At 40.5% G+C, this 23752-nt stretch overlaps 1 protein-coding gene across 1 annotated transcript in view; it reads left to right on the plus strand.

Annotated features, from left to right (window-relative positions):
• The first annotated feature begins 538 nt into the window (after positions 1–538).
• The window catches only part of PHLDB2 (pleckstrin homology like domain family B member 2), a 99825-nt gene continuing 76611 nt past the window's right edge, over positions 539–23752 (plus strand). Inside the window, exons 1-2 of the mRNA XM_080657321.1 lie at positions 539–793; positions 17563–18911. Of these exons, the coding sequence (XP_080513447.1) occupies positions 17577–18911 (1335 nt within the window). The 5' untranslated portion in view covers positions 539–793; positions 17563–17576. The remainder of the gene's footprint in view (positions 794–17562; positions 18912–23752) is intronic.

Consider the following 23752-nt stretch of genomic DNA (forward strand, 5'->3'; position numbering starts at 1 on the left):
CTGAGGCAACTTTTGCCGAGAACTCTGGGATACCCAAGGAGAGAGGGATCGGGGTCTTCGGGATATAGTTGCTTTGTCGCTGTAGGCAGAGGAAGGAGAAGGTCCACTGCTGGATGGCGTGGGGCGCGGGATTCTGAGACGACACCCCCGCCCCCAAATATCTGGCTGGTTCCACTTTGTTTCAAGAATGGGGCTCTCAAGTTTGAACCGCCCAGAGCGTCAGATTCTGATTTCGACTTGGGTTTTCCCAAAAGTTTATGGTATGGCGGTCTCCGCACCCCTGAAGCGGCTGGATTTGATGGGGGATTTTTGAACCCGTTTCACGCGTGCCCCGCACGGCGGAGGCGCAAGGTTGGCTGGTACGTTTAATAACAGCTCCAGCAGGCATCATTTATTAAAGCGCCCAGGACCTGGCTAACTCCCGCCACCGCCAGGAAATTAAAAGGCTGACAGGCTGTCCCTTCCTGCGCTGGGGTTTCCCGTTTGAAAGAGTTTGGGAAGTCGAACTTACTTCCCGCGCCTCCCCCATCTACTTTTCGCAACTAAAGAGAGAACTGCTCCCGCAGCCTTGGAAGTTGGTAGATTTGCCCGGGGCTGGTTATCCTCTGGGCTGGCCCTGCCCTCATCCCTAGAAGTCTTTCCTCTGCAGCTCCGAAGTAGCTCTCAAGAGTTCTAGAATGCACAGCTAGTCACAGCCAGACACAGCTGGGAGTGGAACAAGGAGATGAGGCAGAAAAATGTGGAGTCCTCTTAGTATAAATATTTGTCAGCTACATTTCCCTTCATTGTTCAAGTGAGTATTTTCAAGTATTGGACTTGTAACTTTGAGCTTCCTACTTTGGCTTCCTTTAGGCATTTGAGATATCTCTCTGAGATTCAAACATTATCTAAATTCAGCTGAAGCTCACAGTTTCAGAGGGTTAAACTTTTGCCCCTAAAGCACTTGAATTCTTAGTTCCTGGTAGGATAGCAACAGAGTAGTTGAATTTAGGATAAATAAACCTTTAGAGTTGCCCACCATTTTAACAGAATGGCTACCTCCCTGATACCATTGCCCTCAATTGTGTAAATATTTGTTTGAATGAAGAGCTAAGGTTCTTTGAAAAGTGTCTGTTCATAATTCTCTTTTAATATCTTGGCCTTAGTTACTTAATAGGTTTTGGTTTGATTGTGTGTTGTTGTTGTTTGCCTTACATATTTAATGTGGAAATTAAAATATGTACTGAAACTGTAAAGTCTCCAAAACGTTTATAACTGGCGTTTCCTTTAAAAGCAAGGGGGCGTTGAGTTTTTGCTCTTAGTTAACCAGTGTAGCCTTTACCTCCTGAGACCCAGAGGTTTGCAAATCCCAGCCTTTCTCACAAATGGAAAAATGAGATGTTTGGTTAAGAGTAGCCATCATTTCAGTTTGCAGGCTTCAATCAGTTTCATGCAGCTGGCAGCTGCTGCTCTTTTGCGTTGTCTCTTGGATCCCTGTTTGAAGGGGTGGGGGGTGAGGGGTGGGGGGGAAGATACTCCCGCAAAGTGGGCTAAGAGCTTGCTAACTCCTGTCTTAAAGAACCCAAACCAAAGCTGGAACTCTTTAGCAATCTTTGCAGAAACATTTTATTTGTGGGCTTTTGCACAAGAGAGAGAAGAAGAAGAAAAGCCAAGTAATTAAACCAACCACTGGTTCTCGATATTTTCTTCAAAGCCCTATTTTGAGGTCTGTAAGCAAGGGCTGATTCTGGAGTGCACTGGAGAAGTTACTGTGAAAATTGTGATTCCTTTTAAACACTTTTAAAGAGCAGTTGTGATTATGACTTTATATGTTAATTCTTAATCCTTTGCAGAGAGGCTGTGCTCTGAATGGCTTGGGAAGTCTGTGGTTTTGTACTAGTACATCTTCCAAGAGCAATGCAAGATCTTTATAAATAGGATGACTGTCTGTTAGGTCTTGGTATAATCTTGGTATAATTAACTGTGTAAACGTCACCCATTTGAAACAAACAAACAAAACCCATATTAAGTGATGTGCTTTATTTTAAAGCCCTGGTATACATTATAGGAATGATTCTCAGTGGGGAGGAGGAGGGAATTTGCACCCCACCCCCCACCACCCACCCCCCACTCCGGGAGGTATTGGCTAATGTATAGAGACATTTTTTGTTCTCCCAGCTGGGAGCAGGGAAAAACCCCAACTGGCCACTGGGGCTGGTGTCTAGTGGGACAAGGCCTCAGATGCTGAGTAATATCCTGCAATGCACAGGACACACAATGAATTATCCAGCCCCCAACTCTTCACTGGAATATTGCCTCCTGGGCATTTGTTAACAAGATTAGGGATCTTAATCTAATTTGGATCCTCAATAAACCAATTGTGTTCTTGCTCAACAAAGAGACCATGTCATAGAAGCCATATTGTCTTGTCTACAGCAGGTTGGTTCTTTTGCCCTTGGCGTTAAGGGGCTCAATATACCACAGATTGGAAGGAACTTCTTGTGTTCACTGAGGACTTAAAATCACAGAATTTGGGAGTGTTAGCATGTAAGGTCATTTACAGGTGTAAGAACTGAGTTGCTCAGAGTTTAATGATTCATAAGGTCTCAAGTAGCAGGCATAGTTCTAGGAATAAACCAGGATTAGAGATTTTAGAAACGGATATTCAAGCAGATGTAACTTTTTAAAAAGTGGATCTGACCTTTTGTGAGGCTTTAGATGTACCATTCTCCATGAGGAAATAAATAAACTCTTTGATGGGAGAGAGTGGCATTAGCCATTGTGACTGTGGAGCATATGCCTGGGTGTGTCAGCCCCAAGATGGGGATAATTCCATTGTGTGACCTGTGACACTCTGCGTCTGATGCCTGCACCATCCTTCCCATGGCAAAGGGGGCAACAGATGGTTCCACAGACATAGCAGATGCTGCTTTTGAATCCAGGTACAAAGCAGGACATTGGAGATTTTCTCTCTCTCTCCTTGCCTTGTGGGTTAAGAGCAGAGTACATGAATGGATAGGGTTGTCTTGGACAGAAGCGAGAATGAGAGAGGCCTCCTGAGTGTGGAGTTTAAAAGGACACCTGGTGTGGGTACTTGAAATATGGGGGTCGGGGGGGACAACTTTGTAAAGTATATGATTGTCTAACAACTGTGTTGTACACCTGAAAGTAATACAAAATAATATTGAATGTAAATCATAATAGAAAAACATTTTCCTTTGGGGGAAAAAGGACACCTGGCAAATAAGGAAATGAGTGTGCATTGGGGCAGTTGTAGGGGAAATTCGTTAGTTGATGAGTGGATATCTAAGATAAATGTGATTGCAAGGAACTTGGGTCAGGAATCTGAAGACACTTCAAGCTTAGCTATTCTTTGGGCAAGTAAGACAAAATAATTCCGTGGGTCAAAGAAACCTCAAAAATCCTCTTCTATGAATTTTTTTTTTGGCCACAGTCCACCCAATTGGCTGGACAGTGCAGAATCTGCAAGCCCACTCGTCTGAATCCAGTTCTATTATACTTCCTCTTATACCCCACCGGTCTCCACCATCCCATTTGTTTGCCTTGTGGGGAAGAAAATGATAGTAATATAAAGTTTTTGTTAATTTCCTAGGAGAGTTTAACCAGCATGGTATCTGTGATGGCTCTGTTTATAGAAAGCAATTATCTCAATAAGTTTTTGATTATCAGAAAAGTTGTGCACATATGGCCTGATCACTTATGAACATATGTACTCCCACATTTACATTACTCCCCAATCAGCCACGGGGCCTGTGATTATGGATTCTAGTTCTATTTGCTAAGTGGTCTTGCCACAGTAGTTAGAATCCTCAAATCTGGGAGGCTCTCGAAATATAGGAGAATTTTTCAGTATGCCTTTGTTGGGAGAGGTCAGAGCTCTACACTGTGTGGAGGTAGGTTCTTATCATTTTGACACCTAGCCCCAATGAGTGCACCTCAAAGCCAAGTACATAATAGTATATTTAGAAATAATTATCAAGTGATGACTCTTTGAAGAGGTCTGGTCCCTTTGGATGCTGCAATAAAAGAGGTAGTAGCCTTTTCATAATCACCTTTTGTCTAGTCATTCTTGTTACCTTTATTTTTTAAATGATAGAAGAGTTGCTTAAAAAGCAAAAACTGTTGGCTGAAAATATTTATTAGCACTTGATTAATGTGACTCTTATCTTTTGAAAGTGAAAAATAACAAAAAGCGTAGCCCAGATTTTCAAAACCCTTTAAAATAAATATCTAGTGAGGCAGAGCTTGTCTCTGTCACCCAGGGATTCAAATCTTCGAGGGGTTAATTTGCACACAGTTGTTTTCATGATATTTAGGGGTGTTTCTTAGATGTTGAAAGGCACCTTTGTGCCGTATCTGTTTTAAAGGCAAGATAGTTATCTATAACAGAAATAAGAGAAACCCAAGTATAAAAATCATTTTATTGAGGTGCAGTAGGAAAGGTAGGGGTTGGAGAAACTCACTATACAAAGAAACAGACAAACTAGAGCGTAACAGGCTAAATACATGGATAAATTTTTACAAGAGATAATTTGTTTTGTATAGTGTGTGTAGGTTGATTTATCAGATGAGCTGCTTTCCTTTACATTACAAATTAAGGGGAAGAAAAAGTTTGCTCATGCCAATACTCAATATTGTTAACCTCAAGCAGCAGGTCAGTCTTTTCTAAGACTTAAAATCTAGAAATCAAAGTTCATCATCTTAGAATATTTTATCGGCACATTGCACGAGCTTCTGTAGATGGCACTATGCTTATGGAATTAGCATCTGAGAGAGAAAAAAAGCTAAAGGTTACAGATTTCCCCCAGATTTGTTTCTTGACCACTTTATGGCTAAAATAAGGGCTGGTAGGAGCGAAGGACAGCCAGCTCTTACATTTTTTGGACCAGTTCAGACCCAGCCTGAATAGTGCTTCATAGCAAGCAGATATTCAGAGGGGACTAGAAAATGATGTCTGGCTACTACACTGCTTATATCATTGCAGAAATAGGTTTCAAACACAGCTTAAGATTTAGGAAGGAAATTGCAAGCCATGGGGATCCAGACAAAATATTTCTTATACATCCTGCTGAATCAAATACCCGTATTGCATTGCATTATCTTAGCTGTGGCCAGGCCTTTTTCCCACTCTGATATGCTGAAACAATTTACCATGCCCTTGGAATGTCATGGGCAACAGCGCCGGTGAAATCTTTTCCCAATTAGGTAGCTGCCACCTTATCACTACAACATGTTTCTGTTCTGTGGTCATTTCCTGCATTGTATAACTGGCACTCCTTGTTATTTAACCAGTATCTATGGGAGTCTAGAAAGTTGGAGCAGAAAGAACATCCAGTTTACTCTCACCTTTTTACTCTTCACCTCAGCTAAAACAAGGTGAAGACAGGTGAAGTGACCTGCTCCAGCTTTTACGTCTGCTGGTTATTTTGGCAGAACCAGGACCATCCAGGTCTCCTGACTCATGTTCCTGGTAGCCTGTCCAGTGTTTTTTGTACTAGAATGTCCATTACAATAAAAATAACATCCTAATGTAACCATTTTCTTTATTAGGTCTTTGGGCCAGATATAAAAATCAACATTGATTAAACTTAATTTAATCAGTTGTTAATTGATCTTGCTGATTCATTCCCTTTTCCTTTTTCTTCCAAGCAAAAGAAATGATTATAAGGTAGGTAGCAGGAGAAGGAAAAATTAAGTGTCTTATAGCATCCACCTTGCATAATCAACCATTAAGTAATGGAGAGATGGTATCATTATTGTTTTGTTTTGTTTTTACTATGTAGTATTTTTAAAACCCATTCACTCAATTTTTGAGTTAAAGAGAAGAACTGGAAGATGTGGCCAAATTGTGTTTGTTTCATCTCTCTTGAGCCCACTCATGCCTGACTATTTCTAGCTTACAAATATTGGGTAAGGGAATGGGGAACGTAGCTTGTTTGCGGATTGTTACTTTAATCAGAGATGATTTTTAAGAGGGTTTATTTTGATCAGTAGTGTGAAGTGAGGCAGGATGGTGGAAAGACTGGAGCTTGCTTCTGTGAACTCAGCTTTCAATTCAAGCCAGGAGCGGTGGTCTCAGTGTCAAGAGGGAGCATCTTTATCCCGATGTGATCCCAGGGTCAGTACTTTTCTTTCTTGAGATTGGCTTTGAGCTTGAAGGATACTACTTCCCTCTGTTTCAGATGTGCATCTGCAGTACAGGGCACACAGATCAAGACCTCCACGGTAGCGATTCCAGACTCGCCTTCTATTGCTTCATCTTCACCGTGGTGATCACTTAGTAGAGGGGCTTCTTCCAGGTCTGCAGTCAGAATCACCTTAGTCCAAGGGTGAACTAGGTCAATAATCAGGAATAAGAAATATCTTGAAACATTTGATTTATTTGGGAACATTTTAGAAATATTTATCTTGAACTACAACTGTTTTAGGGTTCTATATAAAGAACCCTGAAAATAAGGGTCTATAATTTATTGCCTAAAGAACTCTCCCACTTTGAGAGAAGCACTAATGTAATGTAAGAATCTACAAAATACATCAGTCTCTGTCTTAACATAAACATGTAAGAAGTGTGTGTATTTTTTTACGTTTTTTTGAGGCTGCATTTCTTCATAATATGGGCAGGGAATTTGAATGACCCAGATGTTTTTTGAGGTCACTTCTCCTTTCTGTCCTCCCTTCCCTGCCTTCCTCATTGGCCAAAGAGAGTTATCACAGAAAACATGCGGCCAAATTCCTTGGATAGTCTAAAGTTCATACAGACAAGTAATGTTCAAGGGACTAGCACACATTTTTTTTAAATCCTATAATTGATGTTTTACCCTCTTCACTAAGAGTCCTCTAAGATTCTTAAGAATTCCTAATATAAGACAATCTAGACTTATTTAAAAGTAGCTCCTCATTTAATGTGCTGTGCACCTAAAACTAATATAAAATAGTGTTAAATGTCAACTGTACTTGAAAAATAAAAATAAAACTTTAATAGGTGACAAAATATAAAAATGTACAAGTTTCAAGGAAGCTTAACTCATTTTTAAAAAATAATTTATAAAACTGAAAATAAAAGATCCTCATTCCTTGTTTGAAGTATGGCTGTTGATTGCGACTACTTTAGGAACCTTTGAATACCATCTGGAGTGCTTTTTTTTTTTTTTTTACAAAGCTTAGACTTCAATACAGCTAGAGATGAAAGAAGTGAATGGTAGTATGGGGTTCGATTCCTTTATTGTGATAGGCACAAGTTGAAACTTTATTTTTTGTCCTCGCTTCTTCCATCTACATTAAATGTTCCCATTATTCCCCATCACTCACCACTCCCTTCTGTGCTTCTTTCCTCCCTGTAGCGTCATCTGATACTTTAGTTCTTTCTTTAAGGGTTCCCCTTACCTCTTCTTTTACTTGTTTTCAGAATGTAATAAAGTAGAAGTTTAAAAACAAAAGAAAATGAAGAAACTTGTGTAATCAGTGTCCTGAGATATCATGTCAACATTATAGCGGTCCTCACCCTTTCTCCCCCCGCTGCTCTGCATCACCTCCACTATGCCTCAAATTGCCGAGGTCCTCAAGAGCAGTCCCCCTCTGGCAGGCACAAAAAGCCCTTGTGCATTTCAGACCACTATGTGGGCAACGTGTGTCTGTCTCTTTGTGTCTGTCTGTGAGTATGTATGTGAGTGTCTACACACAGTAAGATTTACAGCCTCCTATTGTAATAGGCTGTCTGTAAGAATAAAACAACCATTATTCTGCCATTAAAATACACTTATTTCAGTGGAACTGCTTTTTGGGGAACTTTTTGAGAGATGAAAATATCCTCCTTGGAGATTGTCAACCTACGTAAGAGTCTCTAGTGGATAATAATTATTTTGTTTAAACGGGCAGATCTTTAAATAACCAAGAACATGGTACAAAGGAAGAGGAGTGGAATCCATTTACTGCTATGTTTATTTGCCAAAAGAACAAGAAGAGTACTATGTCAACTAACAGAGCTTTTTTTTTTTTTTTTTTTTTTTTTAAGATCTTCTCTGCACTGGGATATAAAATTTTGAGTGTGTAGGAAGCATTAAAGGACCAGAGTTTAGGAATCTGGATGAGTGAGTAGGAGATGAGGAAGTTCTGTAGAGATGGAGGCTGAGACAATGGGAAGGTCCAGGTTTAGGGATGCTTGAAAAACTGGGAGCTGAGATTTGAAGGAGAGAGGATCTGGAAATATTTGCACAGGGAAGGTGTTTGCCAATGGTTGTGGGGCTTTGTGGAGAGGTGAGGCTTGTTTGCAGAGATGGAGGAGGCAGAGGAGGATTAAGTGGTGAAAGGAAATATTTGTGAAAAAGGAAAGGATGTTTAAGGAAAGTATGTTTGCAAAGGGAGAGTTGGGAGGGGTGGGGGTTTATATGGATGCTGATTGGATAATGGAGGATGGGGACAATAGGCTACTTTCAGATTTCTGAAGTGAAATTTCTATCAGTAGAGAAGGAAGTGGTTGTTCCTGAAGCTTCTGATTAGCCCCCTTCTTCGTCATGTTTTCATGTTGGGATTAGTGGGAAGAGGGAGGTTTTTGTGTTCATTGTTCTCCATGCTTAAGCTTGAAGTTTGGGGCTGAAACAGATTTCTCAATTTTTCCCTTTTAGTCCTCCAAAAGCTTCCCCTCAGGCCCCATCTGCTGCCATTGGCCTCCACAGAAATGCCCACTAGCATTTATGTAAAGAATGGCACTGCTTCTGAGGGACTGTTCTAAGTTGGTGTCTGAATTCAATTACATGTCATCAGGACATGCTTTATTTGAAACATTGCCTAGCGTAAACATCAGCGCTGAAAGAGGCCAGCCTGTGGACCACCAGTGTTCGGGGAGAGCTTTGCACACTAGGCAGCAAGCAGTCTGCACCAAATACACTCCGAGAGCCAGCCCCTCAGCTCCAAGGGCCCTTCTGTAGGACACAGGTAGGAAGCAAACTCTGCCATAAAGTGAAAACTTTAACCTATCACTTTCTGATATTTTTTGAGATTATATTTTCCCAAATTTTCTTCTGTCATCAACATCCCTGCCTTTCCCCAGCAATATAAAATGATTTCCACTTTTCTATCACTTGTTGCAGTCTCCCTTTCCTTAATTCCTGCTATATTAGGTGATCTAAGAAGTGTCTGTACACTGCAATATACAACAAGTAATGTGTTGCATAATTCAGGACTCTCCAAGCTATCTATAATAATAAAAGGGTAATATGCTAATTAGACTGGATGTCTTCCAGATATCCTTCCTGACGTCCTTCCTGACAAAGCCGGGGCTGGTGAGGGGAAGCCAGCCCGGGTCCAGGGTGCTGGAGGAAAGCCGGTGCCGGCAGCCTGGGGAAGGAAGGCCTACTCTTGCACGAATTTTCATGCATCGGGCCTCTAGTCTTGGTATAAATTACCTGGAAAACTGCTTTTATATTGACCAGACTTGGAGTCTCTTTCTTCCAACACAATACAACACAACACAACACAACACAACGCAACGCAACGCAACACAACACAACACAACACAACACAGCAGACACTTCATTTTATACTATCTTCTTTAACTTTGCTCTTGGGCCTGTTCTCGTATCCTTGACACCAGGCTCACTGCACCGTAGGTGACTTGCAGTTTGCGTAGGATCAGCTTCACTGCCTTGTTATTTGACATACAAGGAACTGGAAAACTATGTATTATAAAAAGAATTGCACCAAAGAGTAAAGAATCTACCAAGACACTTTAACTTTATTTTTTAAATGTTTTTATTGATTTCAGAAAGAGGAAAGGAGAGGGAGATAGAAATATCAATGATGAGGGAGAATCATTAATCAGTTGCCTGCTGCACGCCCTCTACTGGGGATGGGGCCCACAACCCAGGCATGTGCCCTGACTGGGAATGGAACTGTGACCACCTGGTTCATGGGTTGACACTCAACCACTGAGCCGCACTGGACAGGCCCAAGGCACTTGAGATTAGTTTATCAAGTGCTTTTCTTCCCTAGGGAAAAAGCACTAGAACTTTCTATGGTATCTTTCTGAGATCTCTTCCTGACTCCTGGCGATTTCTAGATGACCATGAGATGATGATATACTTCAGGTGATAGAATAACAAGACCTCTGGGGGGATTAAATTGACGATTGGAAAGTAAGTCCAAACGTTTCAACACTTCGACCTCTTTCCTGTTTAGACTTCCCGGTGTTGTCTTTTCTATCACGTGGGCCCCAGATGCCTCTCTGGGCCCATTCTGTGGGTATGCATGCAGTATCCGTAGCCACGAAAGCCCCTGGGACTGTTATGCTTCCACAGTAACATAATGCAGTGATTTTATCATTTCCTGAGACTTTTTGTTTACATAAAATGTACAGGGAACCCAAAATAAACACACCAGTATAGAAACAGTGGAGTCTTCTCGCCTCCTCTCTTACACGTGTTAACAGAGACCTCTCCTGCACTGGCCCCCTCTTGGTTGTCACTTGGGCAACACCTCTTGCAGTGTTCTTCTCACTGCGCACTCCCCTCCCCCCCCCCCCCCCCCCCGCCCCCGCCATCAAGCTCCTCCTCCTCTTTTCCTATACTCAGCTGCAGTCTCCAACGCATCCTGTCTGCAGAGCTCCCTCCTTGCTGGAGTTATACCCAATCTCTTCCATTGTATGGTCCACCTCCTGCCTCCCCTCTCCCCGTCCACACCTTCATCCTCACTCAAGATAGGTTATGTGGTTGTCCACGTGAGAGTGTCCAAACCTGTAGAGAGTTTTTATAAAAATTTACTTGATCCAAACAGAGGATTCACCTGGAAAGCAAAACCTTAACAGACTGGGGATGGGGCGGGGGGCGGGGGGGGGGGGGGAGAGGCAGGGGTAGAAATGTTTCCTAGAAAGGCAGTTTGCAGCTTCTTTTATGCATTTGGAATAAGCAGGGAATGTAAGGAGCATTGCATGAAGGTGGGAGAAGCAAGGCAGGGATTGGAATACAGAGTAGTTAAGATTATATGCTCTCTGCCCAGCCAGTATGGCTCAGTGGTTGAGCATCGACCTATAAATCAGGAGGCCACAATTCGATTCCCAGTCAGGGGACATGCCAGGGTTGTGGGCTTGATCCCCAGTGGGGGGTGTGCAGGAGACAGCTGATCAAGATTTTCTCTCAGTATTGATGTTTCTATCTCTCCCTCTCCTTTCCTCTCTGAAATCAATAAAATAAAATAAAATAAAAAAGATTATATATTCTTTTGAGGGTGATTTTGCTTCTGAGGCTCGGAAAAAAAGGCATTTCAAATATGTGTTAACCCAGATGTATAGAAACGTTGGACAGGGCTTGCTGAAGGTAAAGATAAACCTTTTACTAAAGAGGTTATATTCCTGGAGCTTGACTACCCACCATGACCTGCCCAGATAGGAATTTATGATCAGTTCACCTGTAAGGTTACTTTCCATAAAACCCTTTTTTTGTCCACACTGTTCTCCATTTTCCTATACTTTTCCCCTTTTTAGACATCCACTCTTCTGATCTCACTGGCAATGAAAAGAAGAGGGGAAGGAAAGACAGCCATTATTGTCACTTCTAGGGTCAGAAATTCCACCTGTGTGGCAGATTCTCCACCTTTTGAGTTGAGTTGACTTGTGGGATTAAGAGATAGCAAGCTGAGACAAGTATACATGCACTTAGCTCTGGCAGGTAAACTAAGCTTTAGGAAAATGAATCAATGCCAGGTTTGATGATAAACCTTTAAATGTACAACTTTTCACACATCCTTAACAGACCCAATAAGGTTGAACTGAAAACCTGGGGTGTCAAACATGTATATTTCTTTAAATATTCTCTGGAATGTTCTTCCATCCAAATCATCTGTAACTTTCTTCTACAAGTATGTATGGTGGAGAAATGGTGCATGGCTGTTTCTCAGATGTGGTTTATTATTTGCAAATGTCCCGCTCGTCTCTCCCTAGAGACTGTAAAGCAGATCTTCTTCCAGCCAATATTATTGTGAATATTTTGGTATTATATTTTTGATTGGCCAACCAAACTGCTTCAGTGATTAAGTAACTTTTATTTTTTATAAGAGTGTATGTGAGGTGGATATGTGGTTGTCCATGTGAGAGTGTCCAAATTGGTGTCTGAATTCAATTACATGTCATCAGGTAATTGAATCAGGGTGAGAACCGAGTGTTGCCACCCTGCAGGGTAGTAAGAAACATGTAGTGGTTTGATACTCCACCGTTGTATTGGCCCGAAATAAAGAGGGAACAGAGTTTGGTAATATTTAACTTGGGTGATTAAGTAGCATTTGCAACTGCAAACAGGTTGAAATATATTAATACAGTTTTGTCCTCTTAAATGATATTATGCCTAGCCAATATGGCTCTGTTGGTTGAGCATTGTCCTGTGCACTGAAAGGTTGCCAGTTCGATTCCTGGTCAGCGCACATACCTGGGTTGTGGGTTTGACTCCCAGTTGGAAGGCAAATGGATCAATGTTATGTCTCTCACATTGATGTTTCTCTCTCGCTTCTCTCTCTTCCTTCCTCTCTCTAAGCATGTTCTCAGGCAAGGATTTAAAAAAATGACATCAATATCTTATATTTCTGAGTCAAAAATTAAACTTAACTATCCATTTTGACATGAGGTGTTAAACCCTTCAACTCTACTGTTAGAGTAAATATTTATAATGCAGTTTGGGCTTCATGCTTAGCTTTGACTTCTATTTCATAACATCTGCTCTGCCTTGCTTCCTGGATTGCTGTCTCTGCACACTGTGGAAATACCTTTTCTCTCTAACTTCGTTCTGTTTCCCATTTTGTATACATTATCTTAAAACCAAAGACTTCCCCACTAACCGGCTTCAATTCTTTTCTTGTGTATTCTAACACGTTATTATGGATTTCCTTTTCTGTCCTTGTCTAAAATATCCTAAATGGTTAGAGGATGCTGTCTAATTTAAGTCACCTATAGGGCAGGCATATGCCTTAGATCCCAGACAGTTTGTCTTATACAGTGGTAGAGATGGGAAAGGATTAACTAGGAGAGGGAAATACATGGCTATTAAATATTGTTTATCCCAAGAGTGTCACATCCTAGATTTTTAAGGACCATGATATAAAAAATAACTGTTGCTGTTTTCCTATACAATTTTTGTTCTGTCAGAGATATCATGTTGCTGGATGTACCAGTAGTCTGGCCCCAAATGGGCTTGGGATTTAGTTTATATCCTTAAAATCACAACATTTTAGGTGTGGATGTGGCTTTATGCTACCATTGGATAATAGCCATCAGATTCCCCTTCTTCCTACAGGACTTAACATCACTGTCATTTCTTTTTATCAAAATTTCCCCAGACTACCACTCTCTCTTGGGTTAGCTTCCCTCCATGCCCCTTTACCACTTTGTCAATCAATCCTCTATTGACATATGTATCACACTGTTCCAGCATTTGTTTATATGTGTGTCTTCCCCCTTGGACTGTGCGCTGTGTAAAGGCAGGAAAGGGTGTGTTTGACCACATACTTTCCATGCCTAGCTCCAAGCCTGGTTTATGGTAGGCACTTAATGAAGATTAACACCTCCCTAGTAACAACTCCCAAATCTCTGTGGCTTAAGACAGTCTAGGGTTGGCAAGGTACCTGTTCTATGGTGTCCTCATTGTAGAGTGTAGGTTCATGAATCCTCCACAAACTTGAATGCATGCTAGTCATCTTAGCAGGAAGATGGAAATGATGAATCATGCTCTGGCCCTTGACAGTTCAACTTGTAATTGACATGTCACTTTCTCTCATGTTTGATTGCTCTAAGCAAGGGACATAGCCAAAACTAATGTCATGGGAACGAGGAAGAGCAACATCGCTATGTTTCTGGAAGGAGGAGAACAGGAATATTAGTGGGCTACACTAATGCCTGCTAATCCAAAGTCTGATATGTGGTTGGCACTTAATACCTACTTAATGAACTACTTACAAATACCTATTGAGATTTAATTTTTTTTCTATACAGTAAGCAGAACCACTTTAAATCATGAAATAGCCTACTAACTACATTTTTTTAAAATTAAGATACTAATATTATTGTCTAAGCTATGTTCGACAAACATCTGGAGACTTTTAAAAATAACACTTTGTTCACTTTTTCATATTAGGGAAGGTATTATATTTGATTTTGTAGTTTTTCAGATGCATAAAATATGAAGTGGGTACATTTTCATAATTAACATTTTGCCTGAGTCATTTAGAAGAGTTCGGAAAAATAAGAGTCATGTAGAAGTCTTCAAATATTTGTGTATTAAGTTAGTCTAATAAAAAGTTCTTTAAAATAAACTTTTTTGGAAGAGCTAATATCTGGCTCAAAAATTGGTCAGGAGCTTAGGAAAACTGGGTCTAATTAACTTGAAAATGAAGTCTAACTATAGATTGTATTCTAGTATTTTATACTAAGTGGGTTTTTTCTTAATTTGTAAAGTAATCCAAATGCATTGTTTAAAATGTGAAAAATAAAAACTACTATGAGAAAGATGAATTAAAAATCACCACCCAGATAAAACCACTGCTAACTTTTTGTTGTGATTCCATCTATGGTTATTCTTTTTGCAGGAGAAGAGGCATATAGACAAGGCAATCCTATATAATAAAAGGGTAATATGCAAATTGTCTCCTTGACCGGGAGTTTGACCAGAGTTCAACCAGGGGACATGACCAGTCTACCAACCGCCCAGGGCCCCTCCCCCCGGCTGGCCCAGCCCAATCTGCCCTAATCGGAGTGGGCCGGTTGGACCCCACCTGTGCACAAATTCATGCACCGGGCCTCTAGTAGAAGATATTGGCTTGCCATAGGGAGCAGTGGGAATGGTGAGAAATGATCAGAAGAGAATATATTTGAAGAACAATGTTGGTAGGAGTTATTGATGGATAAAATGAGGAAGGAGATGATAGATAAGTGATAGAGGACATAGGAAATAGTGAAGGAGAAAGTCTCCCCGCATATCCCAAAAATAGCCTCAGTATCCACCTATTTTCTTATGTCCTCAATTATAAAATATTTAACTTGAGGGAACTGGCCAAGGTTTGCTGGAATTTCAATATGGCAAACCAACCAGAGATGGGAACAGAAGGGGCCAAGCCTAGAGGTCATCTTGGTTTCAGTCCTCTAAGGAGGCATAGTGAGATATGACTCAGACCATGCTGCTGTTGCTTTCAAGGTCAGAATGATGGTAAACAGTTGCTGAGAGGGACATAGGGACATTTGTCTTGGGTGCAGAGATGACACTGTTCCTGAGAAACAAAAGACCCGGCAAGAGCCAGAGGCGGGGCCAGGTTCTAGCTGGGTGGCAATTCTAAAGGAGAATTCCAATTTTATTAATTTTTGTGAGGATACTTTAAAAGATAATCATGCGTTTATACATCAGGGCAAGGCTTTTGGTTGGAAGATAAGGAACCCAAGGCAGAGCTTGTTGGGGGAAGCTACAGCGTTATGGGCAGATGGATACTAAGCCCATCACTAAGATTTAAGCAGCCAGACTGTTTGTTGGCCCCACTCTGTGGATAAAAGCAATTCCTTATTAGGCTGCCTGAACTTGCCTGGGAAGTCTGTGAAGCTGAGCAGGCAAGATGAAGTTCCTTCAATCTGTGGCTGGGAGGGAGTGGGGAAGGCTGTGACGAAATTAAAAACTTAGGTTCATCGAGTGTCTCACCCATGGAACAGTGGGAGTCAGGAGAGGGTGTAGATAAGATAGAAATACGAGACTTATCCCTCTTCCTGAATCTTGTGGCCTCGTGATAGAAACAAGCACATTATGAAATTGATTACTAACCATAAGCAACAGAGACCAGAGATATAATAACTAGGGTTGAGATGCCTGAAGAGTTGGAGGCCCATCTTATCTTAGCAGTGCATGAGTTCAATGAGAATGTCCGTGTGTCCACTTTGATGATGATCTGAAGATAATTTTTTTTTATCAGTTAGCTGTATAAACCTTCTCCCTTGCAGTGATAATTTTTATTTTTAAAATGTTTTAAATTTTTATTTTTGTATGTATTTATTTTTAAAACATCATTTATCAAGGATTTAACCTTGATTGATTTTAATTGTTAATTCTCACTGGAGGATATTTTTCCATGGTTTTTTAGAGAAAGTAGAAGGAAAAGGGAGAGACAAAGAGAGAGAAACATCAATGTGAGAGAGACACATCAGTTGGTTGCCTCCTGCATGCACCCCAACCGGGTCTAGGGATAGAGCCTGCAGCCGAGGTATCTCTGCCCTTGCCCGGAATCATACCCGAGACCCTCCAGTCTGCAGGCTGACGCTCTATCCCTGAGCCAAACAGGCTAGGGCTGCAGTGATAATTTTTAATTAAAATATAGTTTTATAGACTGAAACTTCAGTTTCTTTCTTTTTTTTTTAATATATTTTATTGATATTTTACAGAGAGGAAGGGAGAGGGATAGAGAGCTAGAAACATCGATGAAGAATATTTTTTTTTTAAAATATATTTTATTGATTTTTTACAGAGAGGAAGGGAGAGGGATAGAGAGCTAGAAACATCGATGAGAGAGAAACATCGATCAGCTGCCTCTTGCACACCTCCCACTGGGGATGTGCCCGCAACCAAGGTACATGCCCTTGACCGGAATCGAACCCAGGACCCCTCAGTCCGCAGGCCGACGCTCTATCCACCGAGCCAAACCGATTTCGGTGAAACTTCAGTTTCTTAAGTTAATATTGTGTCCATCTGGTTGCATACCTTTAAAATAAATTGTGAGCATGAAAGATAGGATCCTAATCGGAGTCTTGAGGAATGGGTGGGTTCACAAAGGTGCAAAAGAGGGAGAAAGGTGTTTCTGAGAGAGGAGGGAGTTTGAGATGAAGGATGAGCATGGTACATTTGGGGTACCCAGGAGCTGGAAAGATAAGTCAGTTTCAGGTTTTTAAGTATTCTGTTCCCTCTTTTCCTGAATACTGTGGTAATTTGGGAAACACTCTTCTATTACTTGCCTTTTCCTGGTGGGTGCAGGAGCTGTATTAAGTCTCTTTGTTGAGAAGGTATGTTGAAACCCCTCTTAAAGAACCATCTTCTAACCTTGATGGGGTTTTTCGGTCAGTGTCTAACATAAAATGTTCTTTCTCAGCCAAAATGTGAATTTTGTTTTCTCAGGACCTTATGAGCTTTCTGAGCAGTTAAGGATTCTAGCAGAGATATGTAAGGCAGGCCCATTGCATCATCCCTTTGGGTGTTTGCTAGGTGCTCAGGAAGCAGGTGGTCTGCCCAGGACCAGAACCCTGAAGGGAAATGGGTTTTTTTTTATGTACCAGCCTAATCCTCCACCTGCACTTAGGGATTTGTTCCTCTCAAATATCACTGATATCCTTTTGAATTATTATTTTTTCTTTTGAGCAAAAAACATCCCAGATCAGTGGTCCTTATTCTCCTTCATTTTGCAGTACATGTTTGTTAGGTTTATTACTAAAACAGAGATAGTGTTTGTTAATTACATTAGGTCAGGCCGCAAGGCTGTTTGTTCAGATGTGGGCTGATAAGTACTTGGTCTTTTTAAACCTTCTTTAAGTAAAACTTGCTCTCTCTTTTTGTTCCTTTACAGATTCAAGCAGCATTATGGCAGAGCATAGCCACGTGCAACAACAGCTGGACTTACAGAATGGTAGTTTAGAGGCACGCTTTGTGGCAAATTCCCTTGAGAACGATTCCCAGAACATGATGGAGAGCTTGAGCCCAAAGAAGTATTCTTCCAGCCTGAGATTTAAAGCCAACGGAGACTATTCTGGCTCCTATCTGACCCTCTCACAGCCTGTGCCTGTGAAGAGAAGCCCTTCCCCTTTGGGAACCAGTGTCAGAAGTAGCCCCTCCTTGACCAAAATCCAGGGAAGCAAGCCATTCTCTTGTGATGGAACTGAGAAAAGTATTTCCACGAAACCTCCCACTCCTTTACGCAGCACTTCACCCTCCGTCAGCGGATATCCACGTGGAAGAACGGACTTGGATCATTATACTGGCCGGGACAGTGAAAGGTCCTTGAGGCTTTCGGAGAAGCCTCCCTATTCCAAACATAGCTCCAGAAACAAATCCCATGACAATGTCTACTTTCTCGGAGGGCTGGAAAGCCGCAAGGCGTCTGGCTCCCTCCTGGCCATGTGGAATGGGAACTCCCTGAGCAACACCGGCCCCTCTCCCATCGGCAGATCAGGGGCAGCGAGCATGCCCTCAAGCCCAAAACAAGCCAGAAAAATGAGCATCCAGGACAGCCTGACACTGCAGCCCAAACTGACCAGACACAAGGAGCCGGCGTCTGAAAACACCGGTTTAAGAACTAGGAAGTATTCGGGCAGCAGCCTGAGTCACATGGGAGCCTACAGCCGGTCGCTGCCCAGGTTGCACAGGGCCACAGAGAACCAGCTGAAGCCTCTGTCGTTGCCTCCAAGAAACTCTCTGGGCAATTCCAAACGAGCCAAGCCGGGGGACAAGGATCTACCTCATAGCATCATAGACAACGACAATTACCTGAATTTTTCTTCTTTGAGCTCAGGCGCTTTACCCTATAAAACCTCTGTGTCCGAGGGCAGTCCTTATGTAAGTTCCACCCTCAGTGTCCCTGGCAGTCCTCGCATGGCGCGGAAGATGCTTCTGGCCTCCACCTCCTCCTGTACCTCTGATGACCTCGATAAGGCTTCCTACTCGGGGACCAGCTCCAATCATTCGTTTCCTCCTGGAGAGCCAGACAGAGTGTTCGTGGCCAGGAGGAACTTCTCTTGTGGGTCTGTCGAGTTGGATGACGCAGATTTGGAGAGCCTCAGACAGGCCTCAGGAACTCCCCAGCCTGTCCTTCGGGAACGGAAAAGCAGCATCAGTTCCATTTCAGGACGAGATGACCTGATGGATTACCACCGGCGGCAAAGGGAGGAGAGACTCAGGGAGCAGGAGATGGAGCGATTGGTAATAACCTGATTTGACCTCATTGTTTCATTGAACAGCTTCTTGGAGAAAAACTCCAAGGATTTATGTGGGCATGTAGAATTTCCATGTGCACAAGTCACTGCTGTCCCTTCCTAGAATTTCTCCTACTATTTTTCTCTCTCCTCTTCCCGGGTCACTGTTATTAGTCCTCTGTGGGTCTTTAGAAGGCCCACATGTTCCTAATATTATGTTAAGTTGCTCTGCAGAGTTCTCACAGATATAAAGTCTTGAGACACTAACAAAGGTAGTTGTGAATTTTACTGAGTTTCTTAAGTCTTACAAAATTTTTCTTTAAGACTGTCAAGAAACATCAATTTTTATTATGTATATCATCAAATTTGTGTATACATGGTATCATAGAAATAATCAGCGAAACTGGAACGCATCAGGATTTAGGCCGGATTCTGTATAGTAAGTTGTCTGGAAAATTAAAAGGTGGTCTAAATGGTGCTTAACCTTTTTTCTGCACTGTTCACCCACACACATACCTCACACTCCCTTCAGTCATGTCTCTTAGTATATATAGTGACTTCCGACTACATATACTCAAATTTTTTTGACTTGTCCTTTTCTATTTAAATTGGATTTATGCTTATTTGGAAAAATATTGAAAATAATGAGAAAGGAGTGAACATTCCTTGAGAATTCCATACTGAATGAGGACAAACTACTGCATTTTTTATTCTTTTTTTCTTTTAGGCATATGTTTTTTTTTTAAAGCATACTTTCTTTTGCTTGTTTTGTTTTTGTTTATGGGATGAATAGCTGTCACAGATTATGTTAATTCATTAATGATGAATTCTGTATTTCTTTAATGAGGGAAGCATCAGGATGGTAAAGCAGGTTTACAAAAGTATAGGAGTATCAAAAGTGTTTTAGTTACTGAAAGGAAGTATGCTGGAATAAGATTTCTGAATTATATACCAAACATATTAATGCCCTATAGGACAGTACAAATATAACCTTTGCGTTGATTATAATGGTCAGAAATCATTGGCATCTATACAGGACAAAATTTGTTTGACATTTTAGCAAAAGAATAATTTGCATTACTCATAGATTTGATAATCTGATGTATATTGTTACAATGTTTTCAAATATCTTAATATATAATAGTAAGAATACAAATGTGTGTATCCTCAGGGAGTTAGATATTCCTCGGGTGCATCTGTTGGATGGTGCTCCAATATGACAGTTTCCTTTGTCATCATAATTTCCAGATTTTTCATGGTCAGAAAAAGGCATTGTATATGGGCTTGTTTCATTGGCATAAGTTAGAAGAAGTTTTAATTAACATATGAAAGCCGTATTGTATATGGATAGCAAACCTAGTACTCTACTGTGTTGAACAACTGTTATTAATGGAGTAGGAGAGTTAACATCTATCTGATCATTTATTAAGAAATCTAGTAGAGCATTTTAGTGCTTTCCATCACTCCAAAGATCTTCCTCAAATGCTCGTATTTACTCTTGTGTTCCAAGGATAGGAAAGCAAACTTAAAATTCATTTCCACTGGGTTTCATCTTTAGCACTTACAAGTGTTGGTGAATTTCTCTTTCCTCTAGTGTCCCCACATCTGCTGAGGCTCCAGGCAATCCCGGAAGTGACCTTCCTTACTGCCTGTAAACTTGATGCCTTGTAAGCCCCCAGTAGGTCCCAGTTCAGCTTCTTGGAAGAGTTTTGTGGGTATTGGCTCCAAATATAAAGTTATAACTCTTTTCCTTTAATAATGGGCTTGTCATAGCTGATAAAATGATGCTTATTTTTAAATATGACACTCTAGGTTTGGATTCTGTTGCATAGACTATTTGTCTGATTACATCCTAGCAAAACCAAGGACAGATTCTATTGATCCTCTGCAATTAATGTTACTGCCATTAAAAAGTAAAGAGTCTTAGAAAAAATAGATCTTCCTGATTTCTGAGGGACCAAGCAGAACAAGCTACCATTAAGAGAATGTTTTATTTAGTTTACAAAATCATAGTCAGCTAAATTGAAGGTTAGAGATAGGACAAGATGAATGCTAAAGGGTTTTCCCATCAGAAAATAGAACATTGAAAATAATACCAGTAATTTTCCAAAACACATATTTACATTTAGAAATTAGATTTCCTGTATCAGTTCCATCAGTTCTATGCAATTCATTCTTATTCCTCTGCATCTTGGGTCATTACTAACACGAAGTCATCTATCTCTAGACTAAAATAAGTCTTGAAAATCTGATGCAGCTGCCTAGTACTGTCTTGTACTTGTCTACATAATGTTAGCTCAGACGCTTCTACCCATAAGTCTATTCTTTGAACTCTCAAGAGTGAAGAGCACCTGGCACACTTCTTCCCATGAGGCTCTGAGACTGTCTTCCTTTGTTAAGGCACATTCTAGCCCAGGGGTGGGCAAACTTTTTGACTCGAGGGCCACAATGGGTTCTTAAACTGGACCAGAGGGCCGGAACAAAAGCATGGATGGAGTGTTTGTGTGAACTAATATAAATTCAAAGTAAAGGAGCGGAGGGAAGATCAAGAGAACCCTCCGCTCTTTCGGCTCCGTGGGCCGGATAGAACAGCTGAACGGCCGGATCCAGCCCGCAGGCTGTAGTTTGCCCATGGCTGTTCTAGCTTATAACTTAAGCAGAGTCTTTAGGTAAACATGAGAGAAAAGCAGACTACTGGTGAGGTTAAGAGTAAATGGCCATGGTTAATCTATGGTTAATTTAATAAACAGTGTCAGCAAGAAGGAGAGCTAAAATCTACTGGGTCATAAGGCGTTGGTCTTATTTAATCAGTGTTTCTCCTGAAGGTAAGAATGTATCACAGAGAATGAGGGTATTGATATAACCAGGGGCTTTCTATAAGTATGCATCTCTGATCTTTATTTATATTATAACTAGAGGCCCAATGCATGAAATTCACGCAACAGTAGTCCTTCCTTCCCCCCGGCTGTTGGCACCAGCTTCCGTCCAGCACCTGGGACCTGGGCTTCCCTTGGGCCGCTGGCAGGAATCGGACCCGGGCTTCTCTCGCAGCCCCAGCTTCATCCGGAAGTTCATTTGGAAGGACGTCCGGTCTGATTAGCATATTACACTTTTATTATTATAGATATTTTACCTGTACAAAATTAGCCTGGGAAAGGCTAAGCTTCTCATTTGATTTGACAAGTTTTCCTATGTGATTCTTGATAGTTTTGACCTATTTATAAATAAGGGGCCTACAAAACAAACCTAATTGTTTCTAGCATTTTTTTTTTTTTTTTTGTAGGATTACGGAAAAAAATCTTGTGATTGCCCAGGGGTCCTCTAGGAAAATTTAAAGATCGTTCAGGTATAAAAGATATCATGGAATCTTTTTTTTTCTAAATTTAGGGTCTGATCTTGGTAAGGCAAAATCAGTTATTAACCAGAGATTTTATCACTTGAATAATACAGGATTGTCCATGTCTTTGAACAACAAGTGTTTGCAGTTTGGTTACCTAATAATTAAGTGACAATAGGTTATTTTATAATAAACAATTCTTAAATCATTTAGCAATGAGAAATATTTTTGTCCTTTTAAAAATGCAAGGATATATCCCAATTAGCATAGGTACACAAAGTTCCTCTTATGAGAATCTGAAACTGCTTTCTGGGCAGATTACACAGAAAAATTAATTTTTCCTGCCTTTTGTAAGCATAGGCTGATTTCTCCAAGATCAATGTTCCATTTCAGTAAAGATAACTGCATTTTAGTTTTACATTAATAGGGTACTTGTCATGCGTTACATTTAACAAAAAATAAGTACTTCAGAAATAAACCTTTATAAGCTTTGCCAGAATTTTAACATCTTATAATGTCTTTATAGACTTAACTCTTTGCAGATGTTACAAACCAAGTCAAATAAAGCTCCATTTCTGCAGACCTACAATTTTTAAATTTTCATCAACTTTTGTTCCTCACGGTTTTCTTTCACATTCTGGAACAACCAGACACTTTAAGACAAAGGTCCTTAAAGATTGGAAATTAGGTTTAAGCTGACACATCACAGAACATACTTATTATTGATATTAAAAGGTTGGTTACTCTTACAATTTTGTTTAGTTGAGCACAGATTTTATATTTTTCATAATCTTAAGCATCATATGAAAGTAACTTAGCTTATCTTTGAAGTAAACTAATGTATGACATTTAAGAAGTTCAGATAAACTAATCTCTTATGATAAACCAAATCCAAACTATTTAAAAATGAAATTATACTTGAATTATACTATACACTGATTAAATAAGGAAAAGGCATAGAGCTGTTTTTAAAATAAGATTATCAAGTCATCCTGACTTATATAAGCATTCACTTTCATCATGGAAATATTTTCCTAAGGGGAAAAAATATTTATGAAGTCAGTAGTTTTGATGAGAAATGTCTTTTTCTCAAAAAGGAACACATCAAAATTCTTAGAATTTTATTTTCTAGAATTTGGGAAATGTAAGATTTATTTAAATGCTATTACTCTCTATAAACTAATCAGAAACAGAGGTCCTTATATTTTAATTATTATTGTCCTCAGGAGGTAGGAAAATATTTCGCCCACACAATTGATTCTCCCCCCTGCCCCCTCAGGTACAGAACACAGACAAATAAAGAACTTAGAGCATAAGTTCAATGGCCTCTGCTATGGATCAAAAATAAACACTGGAGCAAGACTAATGGCTTTTCCACTGGGCACAAAATACTGTCCTGATTTGAACTCACAAATAGAAAAGCAGCAAACAAGTTAAAACCAACAATAAACAAATGTCCAGTCATCTTTCACCTGAGCAAGACTAGATCCCATTTCTACCGGACAGATCAC

The sequence above is a fragment of the Plecotus auritus genome (genome assembly GCF_963455305.1).
Source record: "Plecotus auritus genome assembly, chromosome: 2".
Classification (NCBI taxonomy): Eukaryota; Metazoa; Chordata; class Mammalia; order Chiroptera; family Vespertilionidae; genus Plecotus; species Plecotus auritus.